A 20,556-nucleotide genomic window follows, 5' to 3' on the forward strand; every position below is an offset into this window, starting at 1 on the left:
TGCAACTGCTCTTAATACAAGAAAAATCTACTAGTTAACAGTCCTGTGAAAACATGTGGGTTGTGTAAAATTACACTTACTCTAATATCTAGAGATTGTCTAAGAGAAGTGGTTCATATGTTAAGGGATTAGAAAATTGTTCTAAGTGCACTCAGAATTCATGATCTCATTCCCAGACCTATTGGTCAGACTTGTCAATCGTCTCCCATAATCCACTATTTCAATTAAAGAAGAGGTGAAAGGAAAGGAAAAGGAAAATTACACAGACACATATAAGATGGAGATGACCTAACTCTGTATTATTCAATTGCTTAAGGAGAGAGCAAAGCTAATTCACTGCTCAAAAATATTTCATTGTCCATATGAGGAAACCATTCACACACACACTTAATTTTAAGCATGTGCTTAACACTCACTGCCTTTTAAACTAAGAAAAAATACTAACTTGGAACTTAGTGCACTGCACATGCTGCTGTTTGACACAGCAAGCTCAATGATTAAAAGGCTATCAAGACAGTATGGCTTTTGTAAAGCCTTTTAACTATGTAAGTTCTAAAAAGGGGGTGACTTGCATCACACATTCAAGTCCAATTCAACTATTCTGCAAATCAACATGAATCTGTATGAGCAAAGCCAGGAGTGCCAGCAGCCAGCTCATAGTACAGCCCAACTCTTAAAATTGTTACTCTGGTCTTCATTCAATAATATCTTCTGTGTCACACTGTGCTGAGAATCTGCTTTTTCATAGAAATTGGAAGAATGGATCTTTTCGTAGCAAAATATTACCATGGGAGTCCTAGGCTGCACTATACTTTCTAACTTTACATAAATACTGCTCAGTTTAACTTTATTTCTACCACTATTTGCAAGCTAGCAAATTTGTTATCTATTTATTAAAAGATATCAACATTCAACTTTCATCTGCTTAGTATTATATGAAAATAATATATTTTCTTCACATAAGGAAGTGCTTGCTAGTCAATATCAACCAACAATTGTGAAAACAAACAAAAGAATGTGACCACATTTCCTTTTTCTCTATATGGTTTTTGTCCTGGTACCTAGATTTTAGTTTAGTAATTAATTTATTTTTTTCTTAAAGGTCAAAAGTAAAATAGTCCAGCTACACTTAAAATATGCTGACATCTTTATTAAAGTGGTAATAATTTAAGAATGTCTTCAGAGTTTTAGATGCTATAAATATTGAAATAAATCAAATAAACGTAAACCCATAAATTGAAAATGTTAGGAGCTGTTTTTAAAGCACAATTTGAAGTTGATAAACAGCATTTAAAGATGTGTTTGCATTTTTCCCTTAATCAAAGGCAATTGCATATTTCTTTTCTTCCCCATGAAACATGACTGCAGGCAAGTCTATGTGGTCTCCTAGAAGTAGATATACAACAACCTTGCCAATACACCTTAAAAAAATTTCCACATCTCCCAAAATGTCATTTTAATAATCAGATTAGTTTTGCACATTTGACACATTTGACTTATTTCATCAATATCCATTTTTTGTGCTCACCTGAGTGAAGATTTCTGACTAAAGTTTGAGTGATGATGCTATTAAAAGTAAAGCTCTTGGATAAAATATGCATCTACAGTTCTATTCTATTCAATGTGGTTTGCAACTTCACCCTGTCCACACTTCTTACATCTTCCTGCACATCCAAAGAAAATAATTCTACAAAGTGTGTCTTCACTGGCTTTTCACTCATACTTTGGTCACAAAAATTACTTGAATTATGTACAGCAACAGCATCTGTGTTGGCAAGTACTGTTTACCATTCATGTTGCAATTGAACGGAGCTATAAAATATGAAGGAAAAAAATCTCAGGTCTTAATACGAATTTGTTTCATAATATTTTCTTATAATTTCTTGTGTGCTAAATATAGCTAATTCTAAATATTTTTTCTTTTGTTGTTCCACAGTAGTCATAATACTCTGAATATTTTAAAATTAGGTTCCTAGCATTATCACTATCACTAAAGTGAAATAACTGCTTATTACATAATTTCTTATAACCACTGTCAAAACACAGGTCTAATATGGTATATTATGCTATTAAAATAATACATCCTTTTTGTGAGGAAAGAGGAATCAAAATTAAATTATTTGAAACATCTTAGTGCTTTTATTCCTAGGGCTTTTGGGGAGGGAGGCAGAAGGAGGGATTGTATAATATGATCCTTATACACTGCCATCTACTGCTGCTTAAATGCGGTGAACAACCTATATCATTCATTTCCCTTTTGGTATTCCCTGCAAGCACTTTTGAAATTCACTAGGAATGTTAGTGCTTGTGAGAACAACAGATGGATAATACTGTTTACAGTCAGGGAGGGACTGTACTTGAACTTCACCACCCAGATTTGCCAACAAACCTTGGCAAAGCTGCAAAACATGCCTGCTGCTTTACTGTGACCCCTCCTTATGGACGGCTGTTCTGAACTATGAGTTAATGTGGTGATGGTGCTGAAAGATGACACTGACTTGCCTGAGTTAGCATTTCCTCCTGATTGTGTTCGAGAACATTTCTGTTTGATATATTTCTCTGCATTTTTGTCCCCAACTTCAATTTCACATTATTCTCCACCTACGTTTCCAGTCTCTTTTTATTCGCTACTTATAGGTTGTATTAACAATGTATTGGTAGTGTATAAATACCCAATATCAATGTAAGTGTTTATATCATGGGACTGAGTTAACAAAAAGTAAGAAAAAATCTGCAGAAAAAAACTTAGTTTGTAAATATACTGTCTAAAGTTGCGCACCACTAATACGCATTTCTCTCTGGAACCTATCACTCATCATCAAATCTGAACACCAGACTTTCAGCTTAATTAATTACATTTTTTGCTTGTTCAAGTAAAACTAGAAAAAATTACTTCAGAGCATAAACCAGATTGTACAGTCTTTTCCATGAAGTCAATTTGAAACCACAGCTCTGGATGTAAGGTTGCATATTGCTTAAGTAGCTTTAATCAACTACATAAATAATGGCAGTGCTGACAAAGTCAGTGAACTCACCACTTGTCCGTCTCTCCCCGGAACACCAGGCACTCCAACAGAACCCTGGTGGGAAACAGATGCTGGTGTTTAGCAAATTAAACAGGTCATGAAACCTTTCATCTCTTAATACAGTACTTAGAAATGATGGTGAATGCTTGTTTATTGTAACTGTAATAAATTTTTCAAAACCTAATTTTTATCCAAGCTGAGCTCTCTTTTCAGTTGACATTTTATACTAATTAGACATGTTCTCTTGTTGTACATTTTATTGACTGGCCCACTGTATGGCCTCTTCCAGAAACAAGCTTCAAGCTGATGGTTGCTTTGTAACGTTTTGGATGCTTCACAAGAAATGTAAGAATTTAAATACAATTCCAGTTAATGCTCTTGATAAATTCTGAGACTGATCCTACACAATCAAACATAGCACCTGAAAAAAACCATTAATGCTTCCAGAGGGACGCTTCAAGCTCAACAACTGGTAGCACCAATCTATTTTAAGGCTTTTAAGAGTTAATCTGCAACAATTCAGCCTGACAGTGCAAATTACAGATACCTTTTTAAATTACAACAGTATTACTGCAATTAAAATTTAAAAGCCAACACAGGTCAAACACAAGGAGCAGACAAAGAAGGAAAGCAAAATCTTAGCATTGACTTGTGACATTGGAGGGATCTTTTTACAAAGCTCTCACACGATAAGTTTCTGTATGATGGGCAAGTTTTTTGAAGGAACTTGCGCAATGGTTGGTACAGATGTTCAGTAATAATGGTGTTGCTCAGCAAGGAAACTGAAAGCGTTATTTCAATTTTGCATTTATAAACACCTTAACAGGATACAAAAATGTGATGTGTTGTTTGAAAGGCTGGCACCCTAAAAAGAGGCCAGGAGACCGAGAAAGGCAGAGGCTTTGTCAACAGTGAAATGTGCAGTTTCCCAGGACCCTTAAAACAAATAAGCACCCTGTGAATCCCTTCATGCCTTGTTTTCTCTGCATCCCAATTATCAGCGCATGACATTTCCCCCTCTATTCATATTGGTTAGAGGTTTCACTAGAAATGGTTTAGTCAGAGGACACCACGACCCAAAGGAAATGCATCCAAAATGGATGCACATGTTTGTCAATGAATAGAATTGAGAAATCCTGTGAAATAAGAAAAGGAAGCAACTCATGAAAGCCTCAAAAAACCTCCAGCATCTGAATGCCCAGGAGGCTCCAGCTCATAGCAGAGCTGCAAATCAGTAAGAAATAACACACTGGCATCCCAGCATATCTCCATGACCCAGAATGCTCTCCCCTTACTCCCAAAGCTTCCACATTGGTATTCCTGTTGCCTCTTTTTGCTGAATGCATGGTCACGACTGCTAACCACTGCAAAGGGGCCCTAGTGAACATTTTCACATCTTTGTATAATTTTTCCAGAAAACTAGAAGTCAAAGCTCAGGAGGGCATTAAACCACCAGCCTTAATAAACTATCCTATTCATAACAGTTCCTCCTCCCAGTGAGTGTCTTCTACAGCTGCTGATTTTTCTTATGAGACACAGGATGTTAAAAAGTGTAAATAAAGGTGATTCTACCATGCCAAGTAAAAGTTTATCAGATGTGACAAAAGCTTATCAGCACATGGGTTTTGCTGATGCTGTACATGTAATATACCCTCCTCCCCAAGTCTCAGGGTATAATTTTGTAGTAGCAATTTAGTCATCAGTACAGCTTCACAATGTCACATTCCTGCATTGCCAGATGTGAAGGGCAGTCCTCTGCTTCAGCCTGCAAACTCTGTACAGCTCACAGCTGACAAAATTCCACTAATGTATATGCTTTGGGATTACATTTTTACATTTCAGTAGGTCTTTCTTTCTTTTGTTCTAAAAAGTTCTGTTTGAACAGATGCAAGCAAACCTTCACCTTAAAGAATATTATCTCAGAAGAAAAAAAACAGAGCTGTCATCCTTCTCACATATGTTAATACTACTTATTCCTTTCCTCTTTCATTTTTTCTTTATACAAATTAAGCTTGTTTTATTAAGTATCTTCCACACCACTTTTTAATCTTCTGAAATCAACTAGAAAATGTCTTGCCTGTTGGTGTGTGGGTGAGATGCTGGAAAAGTGCCACTTACTATCTGTTATTGCTGGTATATCTAGGACTGTTTTAACGGTGTAATTCGATAAATCCTAAGCTCACTCCATCAAACTGAGGCAGTCAGCTTTAATGAGCGTAAATAATGCTGAAAGCATTCCCAGGAAGTCAGATCTTGGGTTACCAAAGGAACAGGAAGACACCAGCAGACCACCTGAACACCACGAACCAAGCACCATTTATCAGCAACACCTATGTCCTTTGTTTCTGCTGCTCAACTCTTTAGTCATATGGCACTGATCTACTTGAGTAAAGACATGTATTTAATCAGAAACTCTATCTCCCCACCTTTCACTATGTTTTAACTTCGGTTTCCTAGTCGTACCACTGCACGAATAAGAAAATTATAGTGACCTTTTCACCTGAAAGTTAAGCAGACGGATTGAAAACAGTCTGCTCTGCATTGCTTGAACTTCCTACAATGGGGGAAATGAGAAATCTGATGTCTCACATTATATGGGTGCATTTTGCAAAAACAAAATTCAGAGCCTAAACTAGCTGATTCAATGCGGTGTACAGTAGCTAATTCCATTCACCTTTTCTGCTCACAATTTGGCACCAGGAGGAATAATCACTTTCACAGTATTGTTGTTTATACTATACCTTTTGTCCTGGAGGCCCCTGAGGTCCCTGCAAAGGGAAAACAGTTCAATTAACATCATAACTCTAGCCAATTTAAACTGAAATGACCAATTAAAACTGTCTTATTGTGTAAGCATTCTGATACTGGACTGAACCCAGCCGATGTTTTCTACATCAAGGAAAAGTAAAACTTTATGCTCAAAACACACAATGGATCTTTTCTCTTCTCTTTTGGAACTGATCTAACTACTAACTGGAAGACTCAAATTTTCCCCCCTTCTAATCTTTTCTTCTAACACTGACAAATCTGTCAGCATTAAGACGACTATGTTTTTTCTCTTTCTGTTGCCAGCTAATAGCCAGTTGTGGGTCCACAGTAATATATCTGCTCGGCATCATAAAAACAAGTATTTTAAAGATAGAGAGAAGTATAAGCCTCAAAATCTCCTTACCTTCTAGGTCTCAGCATACGTGACTATGTTTTACCTAACACGTGATCTGTGCCATCATTTGCAAGTTAAGAGAAAAATCATTAAGAATTAACTTCAGAAATGATTAAGAATGCTCTTGGGAAGTAAAGAATCACCATTTTGTCCCTATGACCTGAGAAGGCAGAAAGAGATATCTCGATTCAGGAAAGCTTAACTGCTTAATGTTGTACAGGAGTCAAAGTCTCACTGATATTAATAGGATCCATTTCTCATCTGGTGTCTCTGAAGTACCCAGGTGGTTTATGGCCACAGTGGAGAGAGGAAGCAGCAGGGAAACAGATCAGCCGACCATGTCTCTGACATTTTGGCACTCTGTTTTGGTAAAAGCCAGACCATGTCCACTGCAGTTCTTACGTACTCTTTTCCCCATGTTCCTACTATGAGTGCTGGTGCAACCTGTGGGTGATGGTGCTATATCAAGCAAGGTAATTCTGAGTCCATAATGGTACAAAACAAAAAAGCCAAAACTGGAGAATCCAAATCCTTCTAATGTGTGAAAGAATAAAAGAAGTATTGATTGATATCAGAACTGTAATTATTCAGAAATTCATCTTGAACAAAAGGATTACTCCTTCAAAATGTGGGGCCAATTTTATTTTTAAGGTAGTGTGAAGTTCAGCAGAATCCTCCCCTGTTAGAAGGTGCAGGGCTTGTTGGAGTATTGCTCTGATGCAACTTTGAACTGCTAACATGGAGAAGCTCCACTGGTGGTAATTCTGGTCCTGAATCCACCAATGTGGATGAAAACCTTGCTGTTTTAAATGTGGATCCATAAATCCAAGGCTGAGTATCAAACCTTGCAAACGGTTTGCATAGATCAGTGTTGCTTCTTCAAATTTTTGCCTAATTGTCTCAGCAGAACTAGGGTCTTGTAAGCATCTCCTTTTGACTGTAGGGACAGATTTTGTTCATGGAAAGCCACTTGTGAGGTGCAGGGTGACAAGTTTACTCCCTTGTCTTCAAAAGGAAGCAAAAGTACCCAAGCACTCAGAACTGGTGATGATCAGAGCAGCGAACAGAGTGTTCATCTGCTTTTTCAGACTGGAGAAATGCCCCCCCCGCCCCAGCCCACTATGTTTCAAAAAAACCTGCTGTTTAAATCAGGTCGTCTTTTCATTAGGTGCCTGAATTCTAACCCTAATATTTGCTAGAGGCTGAGGACACCAGTAGTACTGAATGTGGTAATTGAAGAATTTTTTTGTGGTAATTGAAGAATGTGGTAATTATTTCTTAAGCATTGTTCGCAAACAGTCTCCAAGAAATCTAAAGAGGAGGAAAAAACTAGATAAAGCAAACCAAGAGGATGCTGGCAGGTGAGTGTGGCCTGTTGGGTAAGGAACCATGGATATAACAATATACTCCACAAACAGGTTTTTTTCCCTTTCTTCCAGAGAAGGAAGTAAGTCTCTTCCAGTGCCTCCCCTTCTTCTGTAAGAAAGATGCAAGTTTGTCTAACATCTTAAAAACTTTAACAAATTAATGCTCAAACTAGAGCTTTCCTACATCACCATTACCTAAATAGGCTCTAAATGTCTACATCCTGGGCATCAGTTATCTGTTGACCTTTTGCATATTAACCAGTTGCATTCTGGGGGTATTTCAGGTCTTAAGAAAAATCCCTCCATGAGTAGGCCAGACTGAATACAGAACTGAAGACCACCTTCATAGCTCATATCTGTTACTTTTATGTCCAAGGACTGGATATTGCCTCTTCAGTTTCTGACTACTTAAGAAGCTAATAAAACCTTCTAAAGACATTCAGCTATATCAAAGTACCATTTGGGAGTCCTCAATAAAAAGTTACTATTTAAAGGTAAAATGATCATTCAGTTATTAATACTATCCCCCAAAGTAAACTGTTAAATGTCCTGCTCTGTGGAGCACTTTGTGCCTGGCGCTTGCACATGTCAGCCTGTGGGACGGATATAATTCAAGACATTGCAGATGTCTCCAGGAAAAGATCTTTCCCCAGAATTTCCCCCTCACCATTGCCACCATTCCAGCTCCTCCAGAAGAGTTATTGAATAAGAAAATATTTACACAGTAGCATATTCTTGCTCTTATTGTGCATTTAAAATGAATCATTCAGAGAAAAGAAGCAGCAGATACTTATCAATAAATATTTTATACAATTAGCAGTTTTCCATTTCGGGTACTTAAGCCTTTACTCGGCCTGGAAATGGCTCTAGTGTCTTATGCCCATTGAGCTACCATGCCACTTGATGACAAGAACAGTCCCCAACATTACAGCTACCTTCAGCACTATGCTCAGAAAACCAATTGTAATAAAATTCTTGTCTCCTATGAAGACAGGCTGAGAGAGTTGGGGTTCTTCAGCCTGGAGAAGAGAAGGCTCCGGGGAGACCTCATAGCAGCCTTCCAGTATCTGAAGGGGGCCGACAGGAAAGCAGGAGAGCGGCTTTTTACACAGGCATGTAGTGACAGGATGAGGGGGAATGGTTTCAAACTGAAAGAGGGTAGATTTAGACTAGATATTAGGAAGAAATTATTCACTGTGAGGGTAGTGAGACACTGGAACAGGTTGCCCAGAGAAGCTGTGGATGCCCCCTCCTTGGCAGTGTTTAAGGCCAGGTTGGATGTGGCTTTGAGCAACCTGGTCTAGTGGAAGGTGTCCTTGCCTGGGGCAGGGGGGTTGGAACTAGATGATCTTTAAGGTCCCTTCCGACCCAAACCATTCTATAATTCTATGAAAAAGCTTACCTGAAGTGATACATTTCACAGTTTACACAGGATAACAAGTGCTTCCTATCCTTTGAATGCTCAGACTGTAAAACATAGCTGAATAGCAATAATTTTTCTTTAAAGCACTGCTCCCCAGCACTGGGAAAGAAGCTCAAAGCCACTGGAAACTTAGCAGCTCACCCATTGACAGTTCCCATCCCTCCCCTGCATAAGTCTGCCAGCAGCCACTTAAGCAGAAAATCTGAAATTAAATTACTATCAGAAAATGACTTCAAAAAACTGTAAAACACTCCAGAGTTGCTGTACAGTGCCTATTTTTTGAGTTATCTACATTCTCTGAGCAAGGCACACAATCACACTGGAGAGATAGAAATAAGCAAGTAAATCCAATCTAGGAGAAAGAGAGGAACATGAAAGGATAAAATAAAAAAAAACCCTAGACTTAAGTTAATTTCCAGAGGTATAATTAATAGCTTCTAGAAGAATCTATACAGGAAATTCAATATGACCATGTGGATTTTTTTTCCCCCTGATTATTCTGCTGAACTGGGAAGAGTGCTGTGTTGCCCACTTGATGAACAGACAGTAAGACCAGCAATCAAAATCTCTATGTAGGTCTTGAAACAGGAGCAGAAGGCAAGAAATATGTGAAGGTTTCCAACCAAATCCTTAGATTGTTTTGGTTTTTTTTTCTTTTTCTTCAACTATTTTGTGTTCCATAACAGCTGCAGTTGTATATTGGCCCTGCTGGTTGCTCCAGTACAACCCAAGGGATACTTTGCAAATGCAGACTCAGCTAAACTTCACTTTGGATAGCTCTTCTGCCACAGGGTCCTGGTAGCCCAGTGCAGACAGCTGCTACCACTGCTCCCCACGTCATTCCCCTCAAGCCCAAAGCCTCTGCTCTGCAGTGACCAGGCACGTATGAAACACTCGGCAGTCTTCACTAGTTGGAGGCTCGATCTGCTACCACAGGTAATATATTGTCACTCAGCCTCTATCATTATCATCCCTGGCAATATTAAGGTTGTAAAACAAAAGCCTTTAAGACAAAAGCTGTAGAATTCTTTCACCTCCTGCCTATATATATGATATCTATAATTGATAAAAAAATCACTCTATAATAGTCTATGCAGATGACGTTGATAGTAACTATTTGTCTTTGCCTGTATCATTGGAAGCTGACAGAGTTGCCATGTAGGAATGCTCAGGATCAGCTCCCAAACCACTGGTGACTAATGTTAAAAGCTCATTTTATAAAGAGCATCTAGGCTTCAAAAATTCCAGTGAAAGTTCATGAAAACTCTTTGGATGAAGTAACTGCTTAGCATTTTTGAAAGTTATGCTACTTTTCTTTAAATTTATACACATTCACTGAGAAGCTTCAACTGAGAGGGATGAAAATTTTGGTTGTGAGAGTTGCCCAGAATAGGAAGATAACTAATTGTAATAAAAATTAAAAACAGTTCTCACTCTTTCAGATACCATGATGACTTCAGAAGAACCCTTTGAAGGTTCTTTCAAAGAAAGAACCCTTTGCCATCATGTGCAATTGAGTAAACTAGCTAGGCAGATATGACAAGCTGTTGCAGGCTTCACTGAATTAGGTTCTCATTCAAATAGCTCCTCAACAGGAGGATGGAAAAAGGTGCATTGCTCCAAAGAAAATCAACTGCTATCTGTGTTTCTCTGGAGATGGAGAATTACTTGATAGTTACTTAAGCACTTGGAAAGCTGGGTAACCAATGATAAACAAATGTTTATAAAAGTCTTCTATGCAACTATGTTTTCAAAAGGTAAAATATTTCCACTATGACTGCCACTCTTCAATCACTGTTTTCTGAAATCAACAGACCTCCAGAGCTTGTATCATATCAAATCTTGGCGTCATAGAAATGATCAAATGAAGTTGGACACTTCAGTTTGGCCTTGACAAATAACTATTGGAATAAATTAAAAAAAAACTGAAAAGACTGACCTCAATGTAGTTAGAACACATGTTCTGAGTCCAGAATTCTTCCTAGACCTCCCTTCTAATGTTACAATTATATTTCCCTTTTAAGCTTACTCTGTTCATTGTACTTTAGCAAGCTGTGAAATTAGAAATAATTCTGCCCTGTAAAGGTTAAAGTTGCAGTTTCAAAGCACAGTAATTCAGGGTGTGATACCTTAGCAGCAGCCTTTCAAAGTGTTTTTTTATTCAACTTATAGTGACTCAGTTGCTTAACATTTAGAGAAATGCATGAAATAGAAAGTTTGAGCATTTTCAATTTGCAGGTCTGGGGCAGCAGTAATGATTTGTTTTACAAAGTATCAGAGATCATGGAGAGTGAGCACACACACCCAATGAAAATGCCTAACAAAAATATAAAGAAAAAGTGAATGTTTTTGTATACTGAAAAAGTTATACAGTAAAACACGTCACAATGGTGCAATACACTGTCATACAAAAACTCTCTTATTCCAAAGCTTTGCAAAAAAAAGAAAAAGTCCTTTTTTTTTTTTAAACTTCAATACTTCCTATGTAAAGTAAAAGCTCTTTGTAACTAGAAGGCCTCTAGGAGGTACTGTGTCTATATTTCTATGGGACAAAAGAAGTTCCAAGACTGTCCCTGAGAACAGGTATAGGCACTTTGGTGCCTATACGAATCATTAAACACTCAGAATAGAATCATAGAATCATTTGGGTTGGAAAGGACCTTTAAGATCATCAAGTCCAACCACTAACCCACCACTACCAAGTCCACCACTAAACCATGTCCCTAAGCACCACATCTACACATCCTTTAAATACCTCCGGGGATGGTGCCTCCACCGCTTCCCTGAGCAGCCTGTTCCAATGCTTGATAACCCTTTTGGTGAAGAAATTTTTCACAATATCCAATCTAAATCTCCCCTGGCACAACTTGAGGCCATTTCCTCTCATCCTATCACTTGAGAAAAGATACTGACACTCACCTTGCTACAGCCTCCTTTCAGGTAGTTGTAGAGAGCAATAAGGTCTCCCCTGAGCCTCCTTTTCTCCAAACTAAACAACCCCAGTTCCCTCAGCCGCTTCTTGTAAGACTTGCTCTCTAGACCCTTCACCAGCTTCGTTGCCCTTCTTTGGACACACTCCAGCACCTCAACGCCTTTCTTGTAGGAGGGGCCCAAAACTGAACACAGTATTCGAGGTGCAATCTCACCACTGACGAGTACAGGGGGACGATCACTTCCTTACTCCCACAAAACCAATTTCTTACCAGTCTAATGGCGTAAAGAACTTAAGCAGGAAACCTGAACTAGCAGATGTACATGAAGAGGAAAGCATAGGTTTCATCTGCATTTCGGTGGAGCCTGTATTCCACCCACTGATCCCATTTTCCGTGTATAGTGGGTGCATGATGGAATTCTGAAAATGTGTTCCTGCATGGCTGAAGAGTGTTTCATAAAGATTACAATTTCTAGAGTACTAGTATTGAAATGTGCAATGCTTTAGAATTGATGAATCACCTAGATAAGAGAACAACCAGCTAATAACCACAATGGGAAACCTCATATAACTTCTGATTAAGCAGTGCTCCCCTCCCATGCTATCCACCTTAATTGACGAAAAGAACAGCAATAACTATTAATTAGTGCTCAGGCACAGCTTCTTATCATCATTCTCTTAGTCATTGTTGCATTGTTGTGGCAGCCATTACCGAAGTACAGAGGTTACAAAATACTGAAGACTATTTTTCTTGAGATCTCCTGCAAGTTAAGGCCAATGCAATTGTACTGGGGAAAAAAATAATAGTTGCTGTGAGAGGCACAGGCTGAGAATTTCCATTTCATCTGCTAGTCCTTAGTAAACTTTTGCAGCTAAACAGCTTAAGAACAACACCTTATAAAATTTACTCTGAACATGCCACCAGAATGAAACAAAGAAGGCTGCTGCAGAACTCTGGCCATTGAAAACAAAATCACAATTAGTAGTTTCCCAGAGGAGCTATGAAGATTCACACCAGCTGAGGATCTGGCCTCAGCCATTGGCCTGAAAGGCTGAATTGAAGCCAGCAGCACTTCCCAGTCAGTTCTGCCTGGTCCCTGCGAGTTCACTTTGTTCATTTTAACCTAAGATGAAAAATTAATATTAATTCATTTTAAAGATGTGACATTTTGCAGACTTAACTGCTAGGTTACACTTTTCCACTGTCTTTCACAGAAATGGCAATGTCCTTTGGAAGAACATCCTCTTTATGCTGAATAACTAGTAACATTAGGTCTTACTTTCTTGAACAGATGCCCAGCAAGACTGTAAAAGCACAAAACTACTAGTTTGCAAAACAATATAACTTAAAGCAGAGGGATTTTACATTTGGGTTGATCATTATAGTATAGATTCCTTTTGCAAAGAGACACCTTTACCTGAATTCTCTGGTTATTCTGAACTTTTCTGTTCATGCAAAACATCTGTAAAATTACTTATCTGTCTTTAAAGCCAGTTTTGGGGGATAAAATAACGTATATTTTTTTTTCAGTGACAAGAAATGGCTGATTCATACACTGAACATGCTTAAATTTACTTCTTTTCCAAGAGGCTGAAAACATTGCAAATTTTCATCTTCCAAATCTTTATTACTATGTACTAGTTTAAAATACTTTAAACATAAAAGCATCAAAAACTCTCCCACGTGGAAATTACAAACAAAAACACTCCATGCACACCTTCTATCCTATTGCAGCTTATGAATCTGAAAATGTCGATCTATCATTGTCAGTCTTTAAGATTTCCCATCACTGGCTCACTTGAAGTTCTCATGAATAGTCTGCAACCAGAAACCCTAGCTCTTGGATAGAAAAGAATCACAAATTCATTTATGATTCATTCTGAAAATGAGAAGATAAAACAGAAACACTCTTGTATGGTATTTAAGAGTCCTTATCACCAGGAAGAGCAGACAAATGGTGTGGGAAGAAGGATGAATTATGAGAGGTAGGACAGAACTTTAACTGAAAAGGTTGAAAAGTTAAGGAAACTGCTGGCCTTCCCTCTCGCATAGCATACATTTTGCTAGTTCCACATAACATTTCAAAACTTGATCCCTTTGGTCGCCCCACTGCTTGGCCTCCCTCTGAATTCTCTTAATCCTTTCTGCACAGAGGAATGATACCTTCAACTCTTGTAGAAAGTAGATCTGCAGGGCTTTGAAGTGCCGTGGAAACCACACACAAATTGCAACTAACTCGTCATTCTTACATTCCCTTCTAACATTAAAGATGCTTACAGTCACGCCTTTTTAACTTAAACCTAAGCCTCCATCACACCTGAAAAGAAATTGAACTTTCTTGGCTCAAAGAGAAAACAGATTCTTCTTGACACAGCAACACAGAGAGCCAAAAAATCCTTGCAAACAGCTCTCCCCAACATCTCAGCCGCAAGGACGGAAGAGCAGTAGAAGCACACTAGCACTTCTATAATCTGGAAAGATTTTCAACAGGGAATGAGAGACCCCTGCAAGCAACACCTAGCTTTCCTAAACCTCTCTTCTCACCACCCTTCCCCAGCCTACCCATAACTTACACTGGAAAGGGGGAAAAGAGAGGCCCTGTCTTCAAGGCAAATTTCCCTTGTGCACCTAAGATAGGTTGAGCTCTCTCATGCCAAAGCAGAACTCGCGCTAGAGAACTCAAACATTGTCATTCTCTGTGTATGGTCCAAGCCAATCTACCCTGCCTGAGAGGGAGAAAGGTTATTACTGCCCTCTCTCACAACATCATCTTAAACATGATTTTCGTTTTCTTTATTGACACAGAACTTCACTAAAATGGAGGAGAACATGGCAGCAGATTCTCAGTTGGAGTAAATTGCCATGTCTTCACTAGAGCCACTGGATTTCCTATTTCACTGAAAGGAGAACATGAACATTCCCAGAACTCCAAATGCATTAAAATTAATTCAACTTCTTGTGAATCAAGGCACACATTGTTTGAGTAGGTCACAAGTTACTCAACTTGTGTAACAGGCTTGTGGTACGATCTGAGACACAAGCTGGAAAACACTGTTATCTCATTATCTACTGTCTTGTACTCTTATTTATTCCACTTCTTATGAGAAGAGAAAATAGAAAACTAAGTAATTTCAAGCTGTGCCTTTGTTGGTTCACAGGTTAAAACTGAGTTTACCAGCTCTATCAATTACCTGTACATTCATCTAGAAATACCAAGGCATGTTACCGAATACAGGTGTTAAAAACGCTTTTGAAAGAGAAAAGCTTCTATCCCCATTATTACAATCTAGAGGTCAGGCTTGCAGTTCTTCTTCACTTGAACAGGACCATGGGATTTAAAGCTGCTGAGATTGTGATCCTATAGGCTACAAATAGCCTTCATCTTGCACAACCTTCAGCAAGTACATCCGAAGTGTAGGGATTGTTTCACAGCATCTGGTGCTCTCCTTGGCTGTATCTTGCCTCTGTCCTGGACAAAGAACCAGAATACATGCCACAGTACTTGCTTCTTACTGGAAAGGGCCTTGGACATGTGGGCAAGTAGGAAACTACAGTACATCCCAACAAGTGGACCTCTAGGAAGACCACAACTGGTAGTACTTCCACAGAATCACAGAGTCAATCAGGTTGGAAGAGACCTCTGGGATCATCGAGTCCAACCATTGCCCTGACACAACCCTGTCGACTAGACCATGGCACTGAGTGCCATGTCCAGTCTTTTCTTAAACACATCCAGAGATGGTGACTCCACCACCTCCCTGGGCAGCCCATTCCAATGTCTAATGACCCTTTCTGAGAAGAAATTCTTCCTAATGTCCAACCTGAACCTCCCCTGGCGAAGCTTGAAGCTATGTCCTCTTGTCCTATCGCTAGTTGCCTGGGAGAAGAGGCCAACTCCCACTTCACTACAACCTCCCTTCAGGTAGTTGTAGACTGCAATAAGGTCACCTCGGAGCCTCCTCTTCTCCAGGCTAAACAACCCCAGCTCCCTCAGCCGTTCCTCGTAGGTCAGACCCTCCAGACCCTTCACCAGCTTGGTCGCCCTCCTCTGGACTCGCTCCAACACCTCAACATCTTTCTTGAAGTGCGGGACCCAGAACTGGACACAGTACTCAAGGTGTGGCCTCACCAGTGCCGAGTAGAGAGGGACGATCACTTCCCTAGACCGGCTGGCTACTCTGTTCCTAATAGAGGCCAGGATGCCATTGGCCTTCTTGGCCACCTGGGCACAGGCTGACTCATGTTTAGCCGGCTGTCGATCAACACCCCCAGGTCTCTTTCCACCGGGCCGCTTTCTAACCACTCTTTCCCCGGCCTGTAGCGCTGCGTGGGGTTGTTGTGGCCAAAGTGTAAGACCCGGCACTTGTTCTTGTTGAACCTCATGCCGTTGGTCTCGGCCCATCTATCTAACCTGTCCAAATCCCTCTGTAGGGCCTTCCTACCCTCCAGCAGATCAACACTGCCACCCAGCTTGCTGTCATCTGCAAATTTGCTGAGGGTGCACTCAATCCCTACGTCTAGATCATCTATAAAGATATTGAACAGCACCGGCCCCAGAACTGAGCCCTGGGGAACACCGCTAGTGACCGGCCGCCAGTTGGACTTTGCCCCATTCACCACCACTCTCTGGGCTCGGCCATCCAGCCAGTTTTTAACCCATCGAAGAGTCCACCCATCCAAGCCTCGGGCAGCCAATTTGTCTAGGAGGATGCTGTGGGAGACAGTGTCGAATGCCTTACTGAAGTCTAGATAGACTACATCCACAGCCCTGCCCTCATCTACTAAGCGGGTCACTTTGTCATAGAAGGAGATCAGGTTGGTCAAGGAGGACCTTTATGCGACCCATTGACTTCACATTTTCAATTTCATGAGGAATTAAAAATGGGAAGCTAACTCGGACTTGAGACTCTTGGTGTGAAACAAAGGCAAGTCCTTACAAAAGAATTCCTTCAGAACTGACCTAGAAGCTCCTCTGGGCAGAAATCTTCATTTTCATTTACTTTGAAAATATAATACATGCATAATACAGAAAAAGAATTTCAGGTAGGCAAAGGCCTGTGTTCTCCACAGCAAACTATACCTGTTTTCTCTGGCAACACAATTTTACAGCATACTTATTGGGAAATAAGCCATTTCTGCAGTAGTGTCTCAATTTCCAATGTGGAAATAGAGAGGTATCTGAGTGCAGAAATGCATGACGGAAAATGTCAGAAGCAGCTAGGCAGCACCTGAATAATTGTAGCACTTTCTGCAGGGAAGAGAGTCTGGAAATCTGTACTGGCATAAACAGTATGTCAGAAGCACCAAGAAGAATAAGAAGAAATTAATTACCTCCCTGATACTCTGATGCTCGTTACTTGATCTATACACAACCTAACATTTAAGCCATCTCACTTGAAACAGATCAGAAGCAATTCTTCAGTTCTTACACTCAGGTGGTTACTTTAGAGCAGTGGGAATCTTCTGAACATGGAGACTAAAAGGTGACGGACTATGTTTTGCTACAAAAGCCCTCAGGGATTCTGTGACCCTGAAGTTCTGGTCTTGAATAGAAGGAAGACACTGTTGCAGAATCTGAGTGAGTTTTGTCCAGAGGTCAAATATGAGAATATTCCAAATAAAACAAAACAAACAAAAAAACATCCCTTCCCAGCTATTGCACCTATTATTAGCAGGCCCTCAGAAACCAAAAGGACAGAACAAAAAGAGCCCAGAAGCATGCTAAAACACTAGGTGGCACCTTTGGGAGGCTTCAATTTTGGTTTTGTTAAACCATTATCTCAAAATGAAAAAGTACAGGACTTAACTGCCTGATCACAGCAGGTATTTCCAAGTCTCAGAATATTAGTTTTTTCTTCCAAAAGATATTGGATTTTGTCAATTCAAGATGTTTTGCAATTTGTCAAGGTAAAATATCATCACATCTGTTTAAAACTTCGTAAATTCAAACAGATAGCAATCATATCTACACTGATTACTGAGCATATAATCTTCTTCCTCAGAAGCATTCAGGAATCAAAACCACATGCCAAGAGCTACAATTCTGTCATCTCTCATAAAAATAAGAATGACCATGAGTGTTTAGGGAGATCTTAAGGGGAAAAAAAACACCGTATGTTTCACAGTTCTGGGAATATGTGACAGGCAGAAATTTCTGATGCCTTACCCTGTGGCTGAAGCTGATTTACAACCAGTGGAGCTTCAAGTTGCTTCCAAATGAACAGGGTTAATTAGTTCCTGATGCAACAGAAAACATCTACTCCCACATCGGAATATTTTCAAGAAATGCATTCATTTGGCTGTTACATTCTCACACACAGAGGAAAAAAAAAAAAAAAACCTCAGGAGAGGAGAATATTCTGAGTTCCAGTATGCTGTGCTGTGTCTTCACTGTTCCACCAGGCAAAGGGCAAGAGCTATTGCCACAGAGACAGCTGGCATTTTGGCCCTTAAAACAAGTAGATGGTTCTTGTGCTGCTCAATGGTCTCAAGGTAGAAACAGCTCAACTTCAGAGACAGTGATAAGTGGGGGCCAGGAACTGGGAACACCTGGCTTGGCTCTTTTTTCTTTGCTGTGCCCTTAGCTGTTTTATTTCCCTCTACTTCTGCAAGCTTAAAGAAGAAGTTGGCCTTATATGACACCCAACTGTATGTAAAAACAGAACGTTGTCTTTCTCATGTTTTCATCACAAATGAGGCTTCAAATAGTCTGTGACAAAGGAAGGTTAGGAAATACACAGCTATAAAGCTTTTTGGAATTTCACATTTTAAAAAGTGCATATCTCATGTATCTGTTACAGTTCCTTAGCAAACTGGAAGAGTACTTACTGTCAATCCTTGTTCTCCTGGTTTTCCTGGCTCACCCTTAAAATAAAAAAGAAGGAATGAATAATTTCAGTAACATGTCTTGAATTCAGTTTTCTACTTAATAATAAAATATGTTAAAAAATCCATTCTTAAACATGTATGGCAGCTGACTGCACATTAAATATATTACTTTCTTGCTTTTTAAACTAGTAGGCTGAATCTCAGACATTTTAAGAGGCAAAGTACTATTTCACCATCGTGTAATGGTATAGTTCTCAAGGCAACAGTTAAATATTGGTGTCCTGACTCTGTCCCTTGGTTTCAAACAATCCAGTTTCACTCCAGTCAGTGGTGCTAAAGGACACAGAGAAAGGTTATTTTCACATATGTGCTGAATCCTACTGTTTACATATTCCAAAATTACTGCTCTGTGTCATCACCTCAGTCAGCAGGCATAACTTACCATTGCAGATTATCATGTTCCATGAACCCATGAATATTGGTATTTGAAGCCATGCAATAATTACTCAGCTGTTAAATACCTGGACTGGCTTTCAAAAGGATAACTAATCATTTTTGCAATGTATTCTCTTTCTGTGGACACAGCCCTACATAAAGTCAGAATCTGTCTTCTCCCCTTTCTTCCCATACGAACACATACAACTGTCTGTAAAGACAGTAAAATATATCAGTTGTACAACGCGGGCTAAAAATACCCAACTGAAAACCAGGGTTCCTATTGTTTCAGTGATCTGGTTCAGTGATCACTCCCTTGTAAACCCAATAGAGCATAGGGCAGTCCATGTGCTGTTGTATCAGCACAGCTGCAGGATCTTCTTTAGCAGCTTTGTCATAAAAGAAAACGTGTCAAAAAGCTGTTGAGAACTGTTCTGATGTTGTTCCTGGCAAATGAAAAGAATCAGAACTGCTTCTCTGGATATGTGCACATTGCATTCAGAAGGAAACACATAGCATCTGCAAACACACTGAGACACCCAAGACAGAGAAACCACAGAGACATAGGTTTCTGACAGCTAATTACCCAAGCCTGTTGGGACTTTTCAGCTCACTCTGAACCCTTGCTAACTTAGGTATACAGCAATTACACAGCCTGAAGTGAGCATCAAGATATCCTCATAAATGTTGGGAAATAATGGTGAAATAATTTCAAGAGTTTGTATCATATTCTACTATCTTACTACCAGCAAAAAAAAGTTGTTCTTTTACTTCTTTTTCGGAGGTGTTAAAGTTTCAGTCTTCGTGCTGGTGTCTGTGTGATGCAAAGGGAAGGCACCTATTCTAGGTATTACTTTGTAGGAAGACAAGTATGTTCTGGTTCCAACAGGTTGTTGACATCCAAAGAAAGGCTTAGCAGAAGGCTGCACAACCCTTTCTTACACCTTTACTCTTCCTTGGTGCTGTCTCTGCTGGCAATATGCCCAACAGCAGTTCCCTAACATTTCTGCCTCCTCAGGTCTAAATATTTCCTGCCCAAGAAACCAACATATTCTCATCTCTAGAAGCTTTAAGTATCTGTAACAGGATGCACACTTCTGGGATGCAAGGTGGTGATGACACAGATGGAGATGTGTGGGCACACAGGCTGCTCCTCAACCCTGCTACACTGTGAAAGAGAAGTAATGGTGGCTGCTGGAGTTGCTCCCTGTGCCTTGCTACCCTGGCTGCCTGACGTTCTCAGGATACACTGCAAGTGTATGGGCATGGGGCAAAGCAAGGGCCAAAATATCATCTTATAGTTCAGGTGATTGTAAAGCTCTTTGCTTGAGAATGATAGGCTGGAAGAGAATTGGGAATAGCAACCACGAAATGTTAAGAG

At 39.7% G+C, this 20,556-nt stretch overlaps 1 protein-coding gene across 1 annotated transcript in view; it reads right to left on the minus strand.

Annotated features, from left to right (window-relative positions):
* Positions 1 to 20,556, minus strand: part of COL25A1 (collagen type XXV alpha 1 chain) — a 341,058-nt gene that overhangs the window by 71,661 nt on the left and 248,841 nt on the right. The window contains exons 12-14 of the mRNA XM_068404174.1: positions 18,741 to 18,776; positions 5,768 to 5,794; positions 3,036 to 3,080 (exon numbers count right to left, since the gene is read on the minus strand). Coding sequence (XP_068260275.1) covers positions 3,036 to 3,080; positions 5,768 to 5,794; positions 18,741 to 18,776 — 108 coding nt within the window. The remainder of the gene's footprint in view (positions 1 to 3,035; positions 3,081 to 5,767; positions 5,795 to 18,740; positions 18,777 to 20,556) is intronic.

The sequence above is a fragment of the Nyctibius grandis genome, chromosome 6, assembly GCF_013368605.1.
Source record: "Nyctibius grandis isolate bNycGra1 chromosome 6, bNycGra1.pri, whole genome shotgun sequence".
NCBI lineage: Eukaryota > Metazoa > Chordata > Aves > Nyctibiiformes > Nyctibiidae > Nyctibius > Nyctibius grandis.